Here is a 17,935-nt window from a genome sequence, read left to right as displayed (position 1 = left end):
ATCACTTCAACAAGGTAGCTGCTCTCTCTCTCTCTATCACTTCAACAAGGTAGCTGCTCTCTCTCTCTCTCTATCACTTCAACAAGGTAGCTACTCTCTCTCATTCTTGTTCCGTCTCTCCCCCACCTCTCTCCCCCAGACGGTGGAGCATGGCTTCCCTCACCAGCCTAGCGCTCTGGGCTTCAGCCCCTCCCTGCAGCTGCTGGCCATAGGAACACGCTCTGGAGCCATCAAGCTGTATCCTCCTCCTGTGTGTGTGTGTGTGTTAGAGAGAGACAGAGAGAGAGAGAGAGAGAGAGCGTGTGGAGGGTGTGTGTGAGAGAGAGAGTGGAGGGTGTGCGAGGGAGTGTGTGTGAGAGAGAGTGGAGGGTGTGTGAGGGTGTGTGAGAGAGAGGGAGGTTGTGTGTGTGTGTGTGTGTGTGTGTGGCTCAAGGAGAACGAACTGTTACTAAACCCACGCTTACCTGGAGACTGTGTGTGAGGAGAGAGAGAGGGAGATCTCTGCATCGGTTTGAAACACAATCCAGCTCATTGACTGTGTTCTGGAGCCAGTCAGTACACTCCTCCCATTGTCTCACACACACATGCACAGTGATAATGTTGTCTCTCATTCATACAATGCGTGGGCTTGTCCCAGCTGTAATAACACACATCAAGGCAGTTTAACCCTCGTGCTGCCTTCGGGTCACATGACCCAAAGGTTCATAACGAACCATTGTTGTGTTTACCCAATTTTACCCAATACAAAAACAAATAAAAATAATTTTCTTTTAACCTTCGCAATGTGGGGGGTCTGAGACAGCCCAACGGTTAAAAGAAAATGCTTCACTTTGTTTGTGTATGCGGTAAAGTTGTCGCAATACGACGGTCGGTCACAATGACTGATGGGTCAGAATGTCCCGAAGATAACACAAGGGTTAAGAGTGAGGGCTCATCCCCGGACTGACACACACCACAGCTACAGCACACTGCCTCATTCTTGTCAGGATCTGTCTCTTGTCAGACTGCAGAGTTGTTTGTAAAGCCATGAAAAGGATTGTTTTTGTGTTTGTGTGTGTTGTGTTGTTGTAGTAGTAGTACCAGTAGTAGTCTTTCACCCATGGTCAGGTATGGCGTGTGCGTGTGTGTGTGTGTGTGTGTCTACAGTTAGGTCCATAAATATTTGGACATTGACACAATTTTCATCATTTTGGCTCTGTATACCACCACAATGGATTTGAAATGAAACAATCAAGATGTGCTTTAAGTGCAGACTTTCAGCTTTAATTTCAGGGTATTTACATCCAAATCAGGTGAACGGTGTAGGAATTACAATACATTTTATATGTGGCCCCCCCCTTTTTAAGGGACCAAAAGTAATTGGACAATTGGCTGCTCAGCTGTTCCATGGCCAGGTGTATGTTATTCCCTCATGGGAGTTCGTTATTTCATTGACAAGGAGCAGATAAAAGGTCTAGAGTTCATTTCAAGTATGGTATTTGTGTTTGGAATCTGTTGCTGTCAACTCTCAATATGAAGTCCAAAGAGCTGTCACCATCAGTGAAGCAAGCCATCGTTAGGCTGAAAAATCAAAACAAACCTATCAGAGAGATAGCAAAAACATTAGGTGTGGCCAAATCAACTGTACCATTCTTAAAAAGAAAGAACGCACTGGTGAGCTCAGCAACACCAAAAGACCCGAAAGACCACGGAAAACAACTGTGGTGGATGACAGAAGAATTCTTTCCCTGGTGAAGAAAAACCCCTTCACAACAGTTGGCCAGATCAAGAACACTCTCCAGGAGGTAGGCGTATCTGTGTCAAAGTCAAAAATTAAGACTTCACCAGAGTAAATACAGAGGGTTCACCACAAGATGTAAACCATTGGTGAGTCTCAAAAACAGGAAGACCAGATTAGAGTTTGCCAAAAAACATCTAAAAGACCCTGTACAGTTCTGGAACAACATCCTATGGACAGATGAGACCAAGATCAACTTGTACCAGAATGATGGGAAGAGAAGAGTATGGAGAAGGGAAGGAACTGCTCATGATCCAAAGCATACCACCTCATCAGTGAAGCATGGTGGAGGTAGTGTTATGGCGTGGGCATGTATGGCTGCCAATGGAACTGGTTCCCTTGTATTTATCGATGATGTGACTGCTGACAAAAGCAGTAGGATGAATTCTGAAGTGTTTCTGGCAATATTATCTGCTCAGATTCAGCCAAATGCTTCAGAACTCATAGGACGGCGCTTCACAGTGCAGATGGACAATGACCCGAAGCATACTGCGAAAGCAACCAAAGAGTTTTTTAACCCTTGTGCTGCCTTCGGGTCACATGACCCAAAGGTTCATAACGAACCACCGTTGTGTTTACCCAATTTTACCCAATACAAAAACAAATAACAATTATTTTCTTTTAACCATTGCAATGTGGGGGGTCTGAGACAGCCCGACAGTTAAAAGAAAATGCTTCACTTTGTTTTTGTAGGAGGTAAATTTGTCGCAATACGACGGTGGGTCACAATGACTGATGGGTCAGAATGACCCGAAGATAACACAAGGGTTAAGGCAAAGAAGTGGAATTTTCTGCAATGGCCAAGTCAATCACCTGACCTAAATCCAATTGAGCATGCATTTCACTTGCTAAAGACAAAACTGAAGGGAAAATGCCCCAAGAACAAGCAGGAACTGAAGACAGTTGCAGTAGAGGCCTGGCAGAGCATCACCAGGGACGAAACCCAGCGTCTGGTGATGTCTATGGGTTCCAGACTTCAGGCTTTCATTGACTGACAAGGATTTGCAACCAAGTATTAAAAGTGACAATTAGATTTATGATTATGTTAGTTTGTCCAATTATTTTTGGTCCCTTAAAAAGGGGGGGGCCACATATAAAATGTGTTGTAATTCCTACACCATTCACCTGATTTGGATGTAAATACCCTGAAATTAAAGCTGAAAGTCTGCACTTAAAGCACATCTTGATTGTTTCATTTCAAATCCATTGTGGTGGTATACAGAGCCAAAATGATGAAAATTGTGTCAATGTCCAAATATTTATGGACCTAACTGTATGTGGTGTGTGTATCATTATTCTTTGACCAGTGTCCAGGTATGTAGGTGTATCTATGTGGTGTATATCTATGTAGTGTAGGAGTATTCCTTGACCAGTGTCCAGGTATGGGGCTCCAGGTGTAGAGTTCATGGGTCTGCATGATGAGAACGCCACGGTAACACAGGTGCACTTCCTGCCACACCAGGTGAGTGGACACGCATGCGCACACCATATACTACATAGACATACACACACACACACTACATAGACACACACACAAACTACATAGACACACACGAACTACATAGACACACACACAAACTACATAGACACACACACTACATAAACACACACACCCTACATAGACACACACACACACACACTACATAGACACACACAGACACTACATAGACACACACACATTAGAGACACATGCACCCACAAACCTCAGATTTGATGTCATATAGTCAAATTCCTATGTGTTTTTTTGTTATGCTTCTACTGTGCTACGCGTGCAGGTGGAGCTGGTGACTCTGCTGGATGACAACAGTCTCCACATGTGGACGCTGAGAGCTCATCATGGCGTGTCTGAGCTGCTGGAGATAGGACGCTTCACACTCACAGGACCACCGGGGTCAGACACTGACTCACACTTGACACACACACACAGACATGACACAGACACATACTGGACCTTACACCAAAACAACTTGTAAGCAAGTCTTTTTTTGGTCTCTTCGTATTTTCTTTCCATGACTGTCTCTCTCTCTCTGTCTCTGTGTCTCTCTCTCTCTCTCTCTCTCTCTCTCTCTCTCTCTCTCTCTCTCTCTCTCTCTCTCTCTCTCTCTCTCTCTCTCTCTCTCTCTCTCTCTCTCTCTCTCTCTCTCTCTCTCTCTCTCTCTCTCTCTCTCTCTCTCCAGAGCCCCCCCCAGTGTGACGAGGGTGACGGCGGTGCTGGCCCACTCCTCTGGGGAGCTGCTGCTGCTGGGGACGGAGGGGGGCCACGTGTTCGTGGTGGAGGTGCCTGGCTTCAGGGAGCTGGAGGAGAGGAACATCAGCCTGGAGAACGTCACCTCCAGGTAGGACTCTCACACACGCACGCACACACTCACTCCCTCACGCGCAGGTACAAACTCATACACCCACAGTGGTGAACACCTACACAAACACCTGCGCACACTCAGACACAGCGGCAAACACTTACACACGCGCGCGCACATCTACTGGCACGGTCACACACATGCACAAAGTCACTAATAAAGCTGAACACAAAAAAATCATCACCAGTGTACCAGAAGACTACCTGGGCCGCAAGAGCCTGGAGCACGTGGAGGCTCTGCAGGAGAACCCCCTCAACCCCCAGCAGGTGCTGCTGGGCTACGGGCGAGGCCTCATGGTGGTCTGGGACCTGGAGAGGCAGTGTGCCGTGCAGCACATCCCCGCCACGCAGGTGAGGACCTGGAGGGGGAACCTACAGAGGCAGGTCTGGTCTGGACAGGTTAGGGTCTGGACAGGTTAGGGTCTGGTCTGGACAGGTTAGGGTCTGGTCTGGACAGGTTAGGGTCTGGTCTGGACAGGTTAGGGTCTGGTCTGGACAGGTTAGGGTCTGGACAGGTTAGGGTCTGGACAGGTTAGGGTCTGGTCTGGACAGGTTAGGGTCTGGTCTGGACAGGTTAGGGTCTGGTCTGGACAGGTTAGGGTCTGGACAGGTTAGGGTCTGGTCTGGACAGGTTAGGGTCTGGTCTGGACAGGTTAGGGTCTGGTCTGGACAGGTTAGGGTCTGGACAGGTTAGGGTCTGGTCTGGACAGGTTAGGGTCTGGTCTGGACAGGTTAGGGTCTGGTCTGGACAGGTTAGGGTCTGGTCTGGACAGGTTAGGGTCTGGACAGGTTAGGGTCTGGACAGGTTAGGGTCTGGTCTGGACAGGTTAGGGTCTGGTCTGGACAGGTTAGGGTCTGGTCTGGACAGGTTAGGGTCTGGTCTGGACAGGTTAGGGTCTGGTCTGGACAGGTTAGGGTCTGGACAGGTTAGGGTCTGGTCTGGACAGGTTAGGGTCTGGTCTGGACAGGTTAGGGTCTGGTCTGGACAGGTTAGGGTCTGGTCTGGACAGGTTAGGGTCTGGACAGGTTAGGGTCTGGACAGGTTAGGGTCTGGTCTGGACAGGTTAGGGTCTGGTCTGGACAGGTTAGGGTCTGGTCTGGACAGGTTAGGGTCTGGTCTGGACAGGTTAGGGTCTGGTCTGGACAGGTTAGGGTCTGGTCTGGACAGGTTAGGGTCTGGTCTGGACAGGTTAGGGTCTGGTCTGGACAGGTTAGGGTCTGGACAGGTTAGGGTCTGGACAGGTTAGGGTCTGGACAGGTTAGGGTCTGGTCTGGACAGGTTAGGGTCTGGTCTGGACAGGTTAGGGTCTGGACTGGACAGGTTAGGGTCTGGTCTGGACAGGTTAGGGTCTGGTCTGGACAGGTTAGGGTCTGGTCTGGACAGGTTAGGGTCTGGTCTGGACAGGTTAGGGTCTGGTCTGGACAGGTTAGGGTCTGGTCTGGACAGGTTAGGGTCTGGTCTGGACAGGTTAGGGTCTGGTCTGGACAGGTTAGGGTCTGGTCTGGACAGGTTAGGGTCTGGTCTGGACAGGTTAGGGTCTGGTCTGGACAGGTTAGGGTCTGGTCTGGACAGGTTAGGGTCTGGTCTGGACAGGTTAGGGTCTGGTCTGGACAGGTTAGGGTCTGGTCTGGACAGGTTAGGGTCTGGTCTGGACAGGTTAGGGTCTGGTCTGGACAGGTTAGGGTCTGGTCTGGACAGGTTAGGGTCTGGTCTGGACAGGTTAGGGTCTGGTCTGGACAGGTTAGGGTCTGGTCTGGACAGGTTAGGGTCTGGTCTGGACAGGTTAGGGTCTGGTCTGGACAGGTTAGGGTCTGGTCTGGACAGGTTAGGGTCTGGTCTGGACAGGTTAGGGTCTGGTCTGGACAGGTTAGGGTCTGGTCTGGACAGGTTAGGGTCTGGTCTGGACAGGTTAGGGTCTGGTCTGGACAGGTTAGGGTCTGGTCTGGACAGGTTAGGGTCTGGTCTGGACAGGTTAGGGTCTGGTCTGGACAGGTTAGGGTCTGGTCTGGACAGGTTAGGGTCTGGACAGGTTAGGGTCTGGTCTGGACAGGTTAGGGTCTGGTCTGGACAGGTTAGGGTCTGGACAGGTTAGGGTCTGGACAGGTTAGGGTCTGGACAGGTTAGGGTCTGGACAGGTTAGGGTCTGGACAGGTTAGTGTCTGGACAGGTTAGTGTCTGGACAGGTTAGGGTCTGGTCTGGACAGGTTAGGGTCTGGTCTGGACAGGTTAGGGTCTGGTCTGGACAGGTTAGGGTCTGGTCTGGACAGGTTAGGGTCTGGACAGGTTAGGGTCTGGACAGGTTAGGGTCTGGTCAGGTTAGGGTCTGGACAGGTTAGGGTCTGGTCTGGACAGGTTAGGGTCTGGTCTGGACAGGTTAGGGTCTGGTCTGGACAGGTTAGGGTCTGGTCTGGACAGGTTAGGGTCTGGTCTGGACAGGTTAGGGTCTGGACAGGTTAGGGTCTGGACAGGTTAGGGTCTGGACAGGTTAGGGTCTGGTCTGGACAGGTTAGGGTCTGGTCTGGACAGGTTAGGGTCTGGTCTGGACAGGTTAGGGTCTGGTCTGGACAGGTTAGGGTCTGGTCTGGACAGGTTAGGGTCTGGTCTGGACAGGTTGGGGTCTGGTCTGGACAGGTTGGGGTCTGGTCTGGACAGGTTAGGGTCTGGTCTGGACAGGTTAGGGTCTGGTCTGGACAGGTTAGGGTCTGGTCTGGACAGGTTAGGGTCTGGTCTGGACAGGTCAGGATTTAGACTGAGGGGAGCGACTGTTCGTTTTTTTTTCCCACAGCAACTGGAGAGCGTGTGGTGGACCGAGGACGGCGGCCATGTCCTGAGTTCCCATAGCGACGGCAGCTACTGCCGGTGGACGGTGGGTGGGGAGGACACCGAGGAGGAGCAGGACAAGTCTGACACTCCCTACGGTGAGAGAGAGAGTGTGTGACTGTATATATGTGTGTGTGTGTGCGCGTGTGAGAGAGTGATCTCAGTGAGTAACTGAATCTTTGCTCGGTTCCTCTTCAGGTCACTTCCCCTGTAAGGCTATCTCTAAGATCATCCAGCTAGCCACAGAACAAGGGTAAGCTCTCTCTCTCTATCTCTCTCTATCTCTCTCTCTCTATCTCTCTCTCTACCTCGCGCTGGTTTTGTCTCTTTGCATCTCTCTTTCACGTTATCGCACTCTGAATCTCTGTCTTTCATCCTTCTCCATCTTGTATAGTCTCCGGTCTCGTACAGCTTTGTCTCTCTGCCCCACTGCTGTAATGTTTAACCAACATTCCCCATTCCAGTATACATGAATCACTCAGCAAATACCGTTTGTTACAGTGTGTTTACCAGGGTCTCTGTGTGCATGTCCTGTTTGCTTTGTGTGTGTGTGTGTGCGCGCGCAGGCCTCCGTTCCTGCTGTTCAGCGGCGGCATGCCCCGGGCCAGCTACGGGGACAGACACTGTATCAGTGTGATCCACAACAAGACCCACGTGGCGCTGGACTTCACCTCCAGGATCATCGACTACTTCGTCATCAGAGACGGGCCCCAGCACGCCGGTTAGCAGGAGCACACACACATACACACAGGGACACGCGCGCACACACACACACTTCCCGTTCCCCTATTTATTTTCTCTTCTCCTTCCTCTCTTTGTCCTTCTCCACCCTTCGCACGTCGGTCTCTCCCCCCTCCCTCCCCTCCCCCCAGGTGACCCCAGTGCGCTGGTGGTGCTGGTGGAGGAGGAGCTGGTGGTGGTGGACCTCCAGACGGAGGGCTGGCCGGTCATCCAGACCCCCTACCTGGTGCCCCTGCACTGCTCGGCCATCACCTGCTCCCACCACGCCTCCGCCATCCCCCTCAAGCTCTGGGAGAGGCTGCAGGCTGCTGGGGAGCTGCAGAACACTCACTACTCCCAGAAGGTGGGTCTCCACACGCGCGCGCACACACACATGCACCCAAGTTCAAAACTTGGGTGTGCGCACAGACGCCACGCCCAGTAAGTGCCGCCGCGGATCATGCAGGGGCCCTCGCACTGCAGAGAGCGACCAGAGAGAACGGATGATTCTTCAAAATAATTGTCCCTTCTCTCTCTCTCTCTCTCCTTCCAGCCGTGGCCGATCACGGGAGGGCAGAACCTGGCTCCAGACTCTCCCCAGAGAGACCTGCTGCTCACTGGGTCAGTACACTCACCGCACCACACACACACCACACCACACACACACCACACCATCCTCATACATACACTATACACACACCTCAAAAACACCACACAAGCACTATCTATAATAGTCTCTACGTGTGTGTGCGTGCAGACACGAGGACGGGACGGTTCGTTTCTGGGACGCATCGGGGGTGTGTCTGTACCCCATGTACAAGCTGAGCACAGCAGGGGTGTTCCACACCGACGCCGACCCCAACGACAACATGAACCAAGGCTCCGAGGGAGAGTGGCCCCCCTTCAGGAAGGTGTGTGTGAGGACAGTGTGTGTGTGTGAGGACAGTGTGGGGTGTGTGTGTGTGTGTGAGGACAGTGTGTGTGTGTTTCTGTGTTTCAACGGGGGCCCACACATACACCACATCGTCTACACACACACACACACCCTCTCTCTCTCCCGCCCTCCCTCCATGTCTCCTCCCTCCCTTTCGTCCCTCTCTCCTTCCTTCCTCCTTTCCTAGACCAGTGGGGGGTGAGGGTCACGACCTCTGACCTGCTGCTGTCTCTCTGCAGGTTGGCTGTTTTGACCCCTACAGCGACGACCCCCGCCTGGGCATCCAGAAGATCCACCTCTGCAAGTACAGTGGATACCTGGCCGTCGCCGGCACCGCCGGACAGGTGAGACATGCACACCTCACCTGCCCTGTAGGAGAGACATACACACATCACCTGCCCTGTAGGAGAGACATACACACATCACCTGCCCTGTAGGAGAGACATACACACATCACCTGCCCTGTAGGAGAGACGTGCACACCTCACCTGCCCTGTAGGAGAGACGTGCACACCTCACCTGCCCTGTAGGAGAGACGTGCACACATCACCTGCCCTGTAGGAGAGACATACACACATCACCTGCCCTGTAGGAGAGACATACACACATCACCTGCCCTGTAGGAGAGACGTGCACACCTCACCTGCCCTGTAGGAGAGACGTGCACACATCACCTGCCCTGTAGGAGAGACATACACACATCACCTGCCCTGTAGGAGAGACGTGCACACCTCACCTGCCCTGTAGGAGAGACGTGCACACATCACCTGCCCTGTAGGAGAGACGTGCACACCTCACCTGCCCTGTAGGAGAGACGTGCACACCTCACCTGCCCTGTAGGAGAGACGTACACACATCACCTGCCCCGTAGGAGAGACGTACACACATCACCTGCCCTGTAGGAGAGACGTGCACACCTCACCTGCCCTGTAGGAGAGACGTGCACACCTCACCTGCCCTGTAGGAGAGACGTACACACCTCACCTGCCCTGTAGGAGAGACGTGCACACCTCACCTGCCCTGTAGGAGAGATGTACGCCATTCACCGGTTACATAGGAGAGACCAGACGCCTGTCCTGTAGTACGAGAGACCAACACACCCCACCTGTTACACGAGAGACCAGACACCTGTCTCTCGGGAGAGACCAGATGGCACTGCTCCCCCTGGTGGCTAGTGAACTGTACTGCCGTACAATGACAGTCCCCTCCCCCCAAACATCCACTCAAAGTAGTACTGCAATAGCAGTATTCTGTTATTGTAGGATTTTGTATTAATCTAAAGTGTCTAATGTCATCGCTACCTCCACTTGCCTTCTCTCCTACCCTCTTCTCTGCCCTCCTCTATCTCCCCGCCATCTCTCTCTCCACCCCCCCCCCCCACTCGTATTTCTCCCCCCCCACCCTCTTCCTCCCCCCTTCCAGATCCTGGTGTTGGAGCTGAACGATGAGGAAGCAGAACAGACTGTTGAAGCAAAGGTAGCTGACTTGCTGCAGGGGCAGGAAGGATTCCGCTGGAAGGTACGCCCTCTACTGTACCCTACTGTACTGGACTATATATACTGTACTGCACTGTATATACTGACTATATATACTGTACTGGACTATATATACTGTACTGGACTATATATACTGTACTGCACTGTATATACTGTACTGCACTGGACTATATATACTGGACTGCACTATATATACTGGACTGCACTGTATATACTGGACTGTATATACTGTACTGCACTGGACTATATATACTGTACTGCACTAAATATACTGTACTGGACTGTATATACTGTACTGGACTGTATATACTGTACTGGACTGTATATACTGTACTGCACTGTATATACTGTACTGCACTGGACTGTATATACTGTACTGCACTGGACTGTATATACTGTACTGCACTGTATATACTGGACTGTATATACTGTACTGCACTATATACTGTACTGGACTGTATATACTGTACTGCACTATATATACTGTACTGGACTATATATACTGTACTGCACTGTATATACTGTACTGCACTGGACTATATATACTGTACTGGACTATATATACTGGACTGCACTGGACTATATATACTGTACTGCACTATATATACTGGACTGTATATACTGTACTGGACTGTATATACTGTACTGGACTATATATACTGTACTGGACTATATATACTGTACTGCACTGTATATACTGTACTGCACTGGACTGTATATACTGTACTGCACTGTATATACTGTACTGCACTGTATATACTGTACTAGACTGTATATACTGTACTGCACTGTATATACTGTACTGCACTGTATATACTGTACTGCACTGTATATACTGTACTAGACTGTATATACTGTACTGCACTATATATACTGTACTGCACTGTATATACTGTATTGCACTGTATATACTGTACTGCACTATATATACTGTACTGGACTGTATATACTGTACTGTATTGCACTGTATATACTGTACTGGACTGTATATACTGTACTGGACTATATATACTGTACTTTACTGTGCTGTAGTCTGATCACTAATGATTCAGATCATAATTACATGAAGAGATCATGGATCCTTTCAAAGGAAATGTCTCCCTCTGTCCCCCCCCCCCCAGGGCCACACCCGTCTGGACGTGAAAGAGGAGCCTGTCCTTTTCCCGGCAGGGTTCCAGCCCTGCTGCCTGGTGCAGTGCCAGCCCCCGGCCGTGGTCACGGCCCTCACCCTGCACTCTGACTGGAGGCTGCTGGCCTTCGGCACCAGCCACGGCTTCGGCCTCCACGACTACCAGCAGAGGAACAACGTCCTGGTCAGGTAGGGGTGTGTGTGTGTGTGTCCTGCTCCCTGCTGTGTGAACGTGTGTGTCTAAACATTTGTGTGTGTGTCTAAGCGCGTGTGTCTAAGCGTGTGCGTGTGTGTGTCTAAGCGTGTGCGTGTGTGTCTAAGCGTGTGTGTGTGTGTGTCTAAGCGCGTGTGTCTAAGCGTGTGCGTGTGTCTAAGCGTGTGTGTGTGTCTAAGCGTGTGTGTGTGTCTAAGCGTGTGTGTGTGTCTAAGCGTGTGTGTGTGTCTAAGCGTGCGTGTGTGTCTAAGCGTGCGTGTGTGTCTAAGCGTGCGTGTGTGTCTAAGCGTGTGTGTGTGTCTAAGCGTGTGTGTGTGTCTAAGCGTGCGTGTGTGTCTAAGCGTGTGTGTGTGTCTAAGCGTGTGTGTGTGTCTAAGCGTGCGTGTGTGTCTAAGCGTGCGTGTGTGTCTAAGCGTGTGTGTGTGTCTAAGCGTGTGTGTGTGTCTAAGCGTGCGTGTGTGTCTAAGCGTGCTTGTGGTCCTGCAGGTGCACCCTGAACCCCAGTGACCAGCTGGCCATGGAGGGCCCTCTGTCCCGGGTGAAGAGCATCAAGAAGTCCCTGCGTCAGTCCTTCAGGAGGATCAGGAGGAGCAGGGTGTCCCTGCGCAAGCACCACGTCAACCACGCCTCCAAGGTCTCTCTCTCACACGCACACAACCACGCCTCCAAGGTCTCTCTCTCACACGCACACAACCACGCCTCCAAGGTCTCTCTCTCACACGCACACAACCACGCCTCCAAGGTCTCTCTCTCACACGCACACAACCACGCCTCCAAGGTCTCTCTCTCACACGCACACAACCACGCCTCCAAGGTCTCTCTCTCACACGCACACAACCACGCCTCCAAGGTCTCTCTCTCACACGCACACAACCACGCCTCCAAGGTCTCTCTCTCACACGCACACAACCACGCCTCCAAGGTCTCTCTCTCACACGCACACAACCACGCCTCCAAGGTCTCTCTCTCACACGCACACAACCACGCCTCCAAGGTCTCTCTCTCACACGCACACAACCACGCCTCCAAGGTCTCTCTCTCACACGCACACAACCACGCCTCCAAGGTCTCTCTCTCACACGCACACAACCACGCCTCCAAGGTCTCTCTCTCACACGCACACAACCACGCCTCCAAGGTCTCTCTCTCACACGCACACAACCACGCCTCCAAGGTCTCTCTCTCACACGCACACACACACGCCTCCAAGGTCTCTCTCTCACACGCACACACACACACACGCACACACGCACATACCGTTGAGAAAGCAAATAAAACCTTTGCGATGTTGACTCCTCTTCTTCTCCCCCCCCAGCTGCAGGAGGCTAATGCTCGCCTGGAGGCGGAGCTGGCTGAGATGGAGCTGGCTCCGGTCCAGAGGAAGATCGAAGCTCGCTCCTCCGACGACTCCTTCACCGGGCTCGTCCGCACGCTCTACTTTGCCGACACCTTCCTCTCCGACAGTGAGTCTCTCTCTCTCTCTCACACACACACACACACACAGCCCCAGAGGGTCAGAGCTCCCCCAGCACCAGGGACAGTGGCCCGGCTGCCTCATCCAACCGTTTCCTGCTCGGCGAACAAGCCGCACGGCTGCGACTCATCTCTGTTAGAAATATTTGTCTTGTGGATTGAAACCCTTTTTTGGGATACATGAATATATGCATGCATGTTGCATGCGTCATCGATCTCGCGTTCGATTGGTTAGCTGATCCAGGGGTGTTGACTCCTCGTCCACCCAGGCTCTCACAGCACGCCCTCTCTGTGGGCAGGGACCAATGGCGGCTCTGTATTTGCCTACATGCTCCGTCTCCCGCCTACGGAGCGCAGAACAGAGGACCCCGTCACGGCACATCCTGGTGAGACACACACGCATTGTCACACACACACACATTCTCTCTCACGCACACACACACGCATTCTCTCTCACTCTCACACACGTTCACTCTCACACGCTCTTTCTCTCCCTCACCTCTCCACCCCCCCCCCCCCCTCCTCTAGCTAAGGAGATCCAGCTGATGCACAGGGCCCCGGTGGTGGGTCTGGCCGTGCTGGACGGCCGTGGCAGCCCCCTGCCCGAGCCCCTGGAGGTGGCCCACGATCTGGCCCGCTCGCCTGACATGCAGGGCACACACCACCTGCTGGTCGTGTCTGAGGAGCAGTTCAAGGTGGATACACGTGCGCACACACACAAACACTTTATACGCGCACACACAAACAGATCTATGCATACACACATCTAAAATGTGCACGCATGCATGCACACACACACACACACTTACACACATATACTGCACACAGAAACACACACAAATACTGTATATACACAAACTAACACCTGCCACACTGCACATTTCAATGAAGAGGTTATTTACATGTAGGTGACTGTGTGTGTGTGTGTGTAGGTTTTCAGCCTGCCAAAGGTGAGCGCCAAGATGAAGCTGAAACTCACCGCCACCGACGGCTCTCGCGTGCGGCGAGTGGGCGTGGCCTGGTTCGTCAGCAGCCAATCGGAGGACTACGGCGAGAGCGGCCTGGTGGTCCTGACCAATCAGGGGGACCTGCAGGTGGTGTCGCTGCCGGGGCTGAAGGTGCAGGTGCGCTACCCCTGCGTCCGCCGAGAAGACGTCAGCGGAATCGCCTCCTGTGTGTTCACCAAGCACGGCCAGGGTGAGACACACACACACACACACACCCTCATTCCCATTCACACACACACTGACACTCACTCACTCCAACCCTCCCCTCCTCCTCCTCCCTTCCTCTCCTCTCCAACTCGTCTCTCCTCCAGGTTTCTATCTCATCTCTCCGTCCGAGTTTGAGCGCTTCTCCCTGTCGGCCCGCTGCGTGGTGGAGCCTCGCTCTCTGGTGGAGCTGCCTTCCTCCTCCTCCTCGTCCTCCTCACCGCCCCAGCCCCGCGTTCAGCCCGACGGGGCGTCCGCCGAGCACAGGTACGCATACACACCCACCCCGCCACACACACACACGCAAACATGCAAACTTACGTGTGTGTTTAAACACTGGTTCTTTGTTCGACTTCATGTCATTACAGAAACTCCAGGAGGAACAGTGTTGATCCAGGTAAAGAGTGTGTTGTGTGTGTTGTGTGTGTGTGTTTTGCCTGTGCTTGTGTGCACTGCTTCAAATGAGAACGTTCACACGTGTGTGCTGCTGTCTTCCTGTTTGGCTTCCTGCCAAGTCTCCCGTTTTCACCTCAACAGTCTTACCTGGTTAAATACAAAACCCCAAACCCAACGTACAGTGCCTTAACACACGTGCATGTGTCATTGCCTAACTGAGCATACGAACTAATGTAAAAGGTGTTCACGGAAGCATCGCTCACTCAGATCTCAAACGCACAGACACACACACACACACACAAGGTCTACACACACTCATGAAGCACTCTGTTAGGTGTTATAACGGTCTGCTTGTGCCAATGTACTGCCAACCTGCCTGTCTCCACGCACACACACACACGCAGGCACAGTGTTTGCGGGCGGTGCGTGTGTGTGTGTGAGGAGTGTTGTCAAGCTGACTGCTTGCTGCCCCGTGTCTTCCAGAGAGTGCTGCTAGGCGTATTATGGAGCATGCTTTGCTGAATGACGAGAGTGAGTACTCCATATAGAACCAACCCTAACCTGTAGACCTAACCCTAACCTGGAGATCTAACCTGTAGACCTAACCCTAACCTGTAGACCTAACCCTAACCTGTAGACCTAACCCTAACCTGTAGACCTAACCCTAACCTGGAGATCTAACCTGTAGACCTAACCCTAACCTGTAGACCTAACCCTAACCTGTAGACCTAACCCTAACCTGGAGATCTAACCTGTAGACCTAACCCTAACCTGTAGACCTAACCCTAACCTGTAGACCTAACCCTAACCTGGAGATCTAACCTGTAGACCTAACCCTAACCTGTAGACCTAACCTGCATCTGTAGACCTAACCCTAACCTGTAGACCTAACCTGCATCTGTAGACCTAACCTGCATCTGTAGACCTAACCTGCATCTGTAGACCTAACCTGCATCTGTAGACCTAACCTGCATCTGTAGACCTAACCTGCATCTGTAGACCTAACCTGCATCTGTAGACCTAACCTGCATCTGTAGACCTAACCTGCATCTGTAGACCTAACCTGCATCTGTAGACCTAACCTGCATCTGTAGACCTAACCTGCATCTGTAGACCTAACCTGCATCTGTAGACCTAACCTGCATCTGTAGACCTAACCTGCATCTGTAGACCTAACCTGCATCTGTAGACCTAACCTGCATCTGTAGACCTAACCTGCATCTGTAGATCTACCCTAACAGACCCATATTCACTTAAAGACCTAATCTTCACCTTTTTAGACCTAACCCTGTAGTCCTAGCCTTAACCACTGATAAGAGACGGTAACATTTAGATTGTGTGAAATGTGCTGACTCGTATGAACTGTCTTCACCACTCAACCCCTGACTACCAACACTCACGGCCGCTGCAAAGCTCTGTAAGTTCGCTGGCTTCGTCTGTTGCCACGGCTCCTGACCTGGTCAAACAGACGGGTCCAGGAGGGGCGGAGTCGCACCCGGCATGGGCGGAGTCACATCAGCCGAGGTCTCTACATCCCCCATGATGTCATCGCACATGTCACCACTTCCCATCTTAACCCTGACATGGCAGTGTGCTGTGATTAGTGTTTTTTATTTTGTATTTGTTTGATTGATCCGATAACATCACACTCCTGGTTGATAGATTCCTGAAGGGGACTGTTTGTATTATGCAGAATAATTTCAGTTTTGTGTGTAGTGTATTCAGTCTGTGTTGTGTAGTGTTTCTGGAGAGCCTGGATTGTGTTTTTTTGTTGTGTAGTGTTGTTGTGTCTCAATGTTGACGGTGTGTGTTTTCCTGGGCAGGTGTGCTCCAGGAGATCCAGAAGTCTCTAGAAGGAGACCACACGTGAGTAGACCGTCACCTGACCTCACCCTCGCCTTGTCACTGAAGACGGGCGCCATGGTGATGTTAATGCGTGTTTGTGTCTGTCCGTGTGTGTGTGTGTGTGTCCCACAGGACGTTTCTGGAGAACAATGTGAAGAGCTCTCTGTCTGGAGACAAGTTGCTGAGCAACGGAGGTGAGACTGGGAGCTGATCTGTAGATGATGACGATGATGACGACATAATGCTGTGTAACTCAACACTAACCTGATGTGTCTCCTCTCCCAGACTAACGCAGTCCCCCCCCCCCCACCCCCTGTGCCTGAGGCGTGCTGGAGTCTGCCAGCCCTGCCCCCCCCCCCCCTCCCCCCTCACCACGCCCACACTACTGCTACTACTACCACTACTGACCCCTGACCCTGCAGACCCACTTCCTGCTCACACAAAGCCACTCCCCCGGCCCTGAGGCCTGCTGGCTGGGAGTGCCCAGCCGTGGGTGGGACCTGTGTGAGGGGAAGCTGTTTGAGGTCCCTCGGTGTGCCTATGGAGGGAACTACCACCACCTGTGCCTAAGTCAGCTGCTGTCACCTGGCAACCAGCGGAAGCTGCCTCCAAACCCCACAAAACACCAGAAGGAGAGAGGGTGTTGTTTTTATTTTGTTTTTTTATCGGAAGCCATTAAATGACACGCACATTCCACAGCGTGTATCCTCCTGTATCACTATCATGATTTTATTTGTTTTTATAATTTTTGTAATTTAATTTCTACCTGCGATTAGCACCTGCTATGTTTAATTTGACTTGCTAAAACCTCAGAAACCTTGAAAACATTCAGCAGGGTTTATCCCAAGTAGCTGTTTATTAATGCTGACAAGACTTTGTTTGGGGCGAAAGAGCAAAAGCCCTGCGAATGACTACGAAGCCTTCCGGCTGTTTCCACACGGATGCAGGAGCAGACATATCCACACCCAGAGTCCTCCAGCTAACCGCTAAGTCCTCTGTAGAGAACCGATGATGTGTGTAGTCACCAAGAACGCCACGTCACAACAGACCCCGCCTCTACCGTCCATGCATTGAACTGGTATAACCTGTTATAACCCGCTGTAGGTACTTCTCCCCTGTTATGAAGTTCACAATGCTGTACTTTCTAGGGCAACAACTTCCTGTGGGCCTCAAGTTTTTTGAAAAAAAAAGTTTGTATCTAAGCCTTTTTTTATGCCAGCTATGAATATTGTAATTTAGGAATGTAATTTTAAGATATTGTAGTCAAATGTTTAATATATATGTATATGAATCTGTGCTGACAGTGGGTCTATTTTAACCGGGTTGGCTGCAACAGTCTGATCTTATAAGGAAATATTTTGGTACATTTTTCCAAAAATGCTGGGTATTTTGTAGCATCTTTGGCCTAGAATATATTTTTGTAGTGAATGTCAAGTATGAGAACCCTAATTTTTGATTTGTAACTTCACACTACACTGTGTCCTGCTGGAAAATTACAATGTTTTTTCACGAGTATCTGTGTCAGTGTTTTATTTCATTCATGCTCGTTTACTTATGTTTCCT

General features: G+C 51.4%; 1 protein-coding gene across 5 annotated transcripts in view; it reads left to right on the top strand.

Moving 5' to 3' along the window:
- Window positions 1–17,885, top strand: part of llgl2 (LLGL scribble cell polarity complex component 2) — a 26,820-nt gene extending 8,935 nt beyond the window's left edge. The window contains exons 3-27 of one of the 5 annotated variants that reach the window (XM_062474397.1): window positions 140–237; window positions 3,158–3,239; window positions 3,553–3,668; window positions 3,955–4,113; window positions 4,322–4,484; window positions 6,920–7,052; window positions 7,153–7,207; window positions 7,521–7,675; window positions 7,827–8,038; window positions 8,228–8,295; window positions 8,432–8,585; window positions 8,848–8,952; window positions 10,031–10,126; window positions 11,226–11,422; window positions 11,934–12,081; window positions 12,763–12,910; window positions 13,190–13,306; window positions 13,449–13,615; window positions 13,853–14,117; window positions 14,239–14,398; window positions 14,500–14,528; window positions 15,011–15,058; window positions 16,351–16,393; window positions 16,505–16,566; window positions 16,658–17,885. In XM_062474397.1, coding sequence (XP_062330381.1) covers window positions 140–237; window positions 3,158–3,239; window positions 3,553–3,668; window positions 3,955–4,113; window positions 4,322–4,484; window positions 6,920–7,052; window positions 7,153–7,207; window positions 7,521–7,675; window positions 7,827–8,038; window positions 8,228–8,295; window positions 8,432–8,585; window positions 8,848–8,952; window positions 10,031–10,126; window positions 11,226–11,422; window positions 11,934–12,081; window positions 12,763–12,910; window positions 13,190–13,306; window positions 13,449–13,615; window positions 13,853–14,117; window positions 14,239–14,398; window positions 14,500–14,528; window positions 15,011–15,058; window positions 16,351–16,393; window positions 16,505–16,566; window positions 16,658–16,662 — 2,985 coding nt within the window. In that variant the 3' untranslated portion in view covers window positions 16,663–17,885. The other 4 variants (XM_062474399.1, XM_062474396.1, XM_062474398.1 and 1 more) reach the window with 4 other exon arrangements.
- Window positions 17,886–17,935: the final 50 nt, after the last annotated feature.

Source organism: Osmerus eperlanus, chromosome 12, assembly GCF_963692335.1.
Source record: "Osmerus eperlanus chromosome 12, fOsmEpe2.1, whole genome shotgun sequence".
NCBI lineage: Eukaryota > Metazoa > Chordata > Actinopteri > Osmeriformes > Osmeridae > Osmerus > Osmerus eperlanus.
Note: the sequence above shows the minus strand (reverse complement) of the source record. Positions and strands in the feature narration are given on the sequence as shown.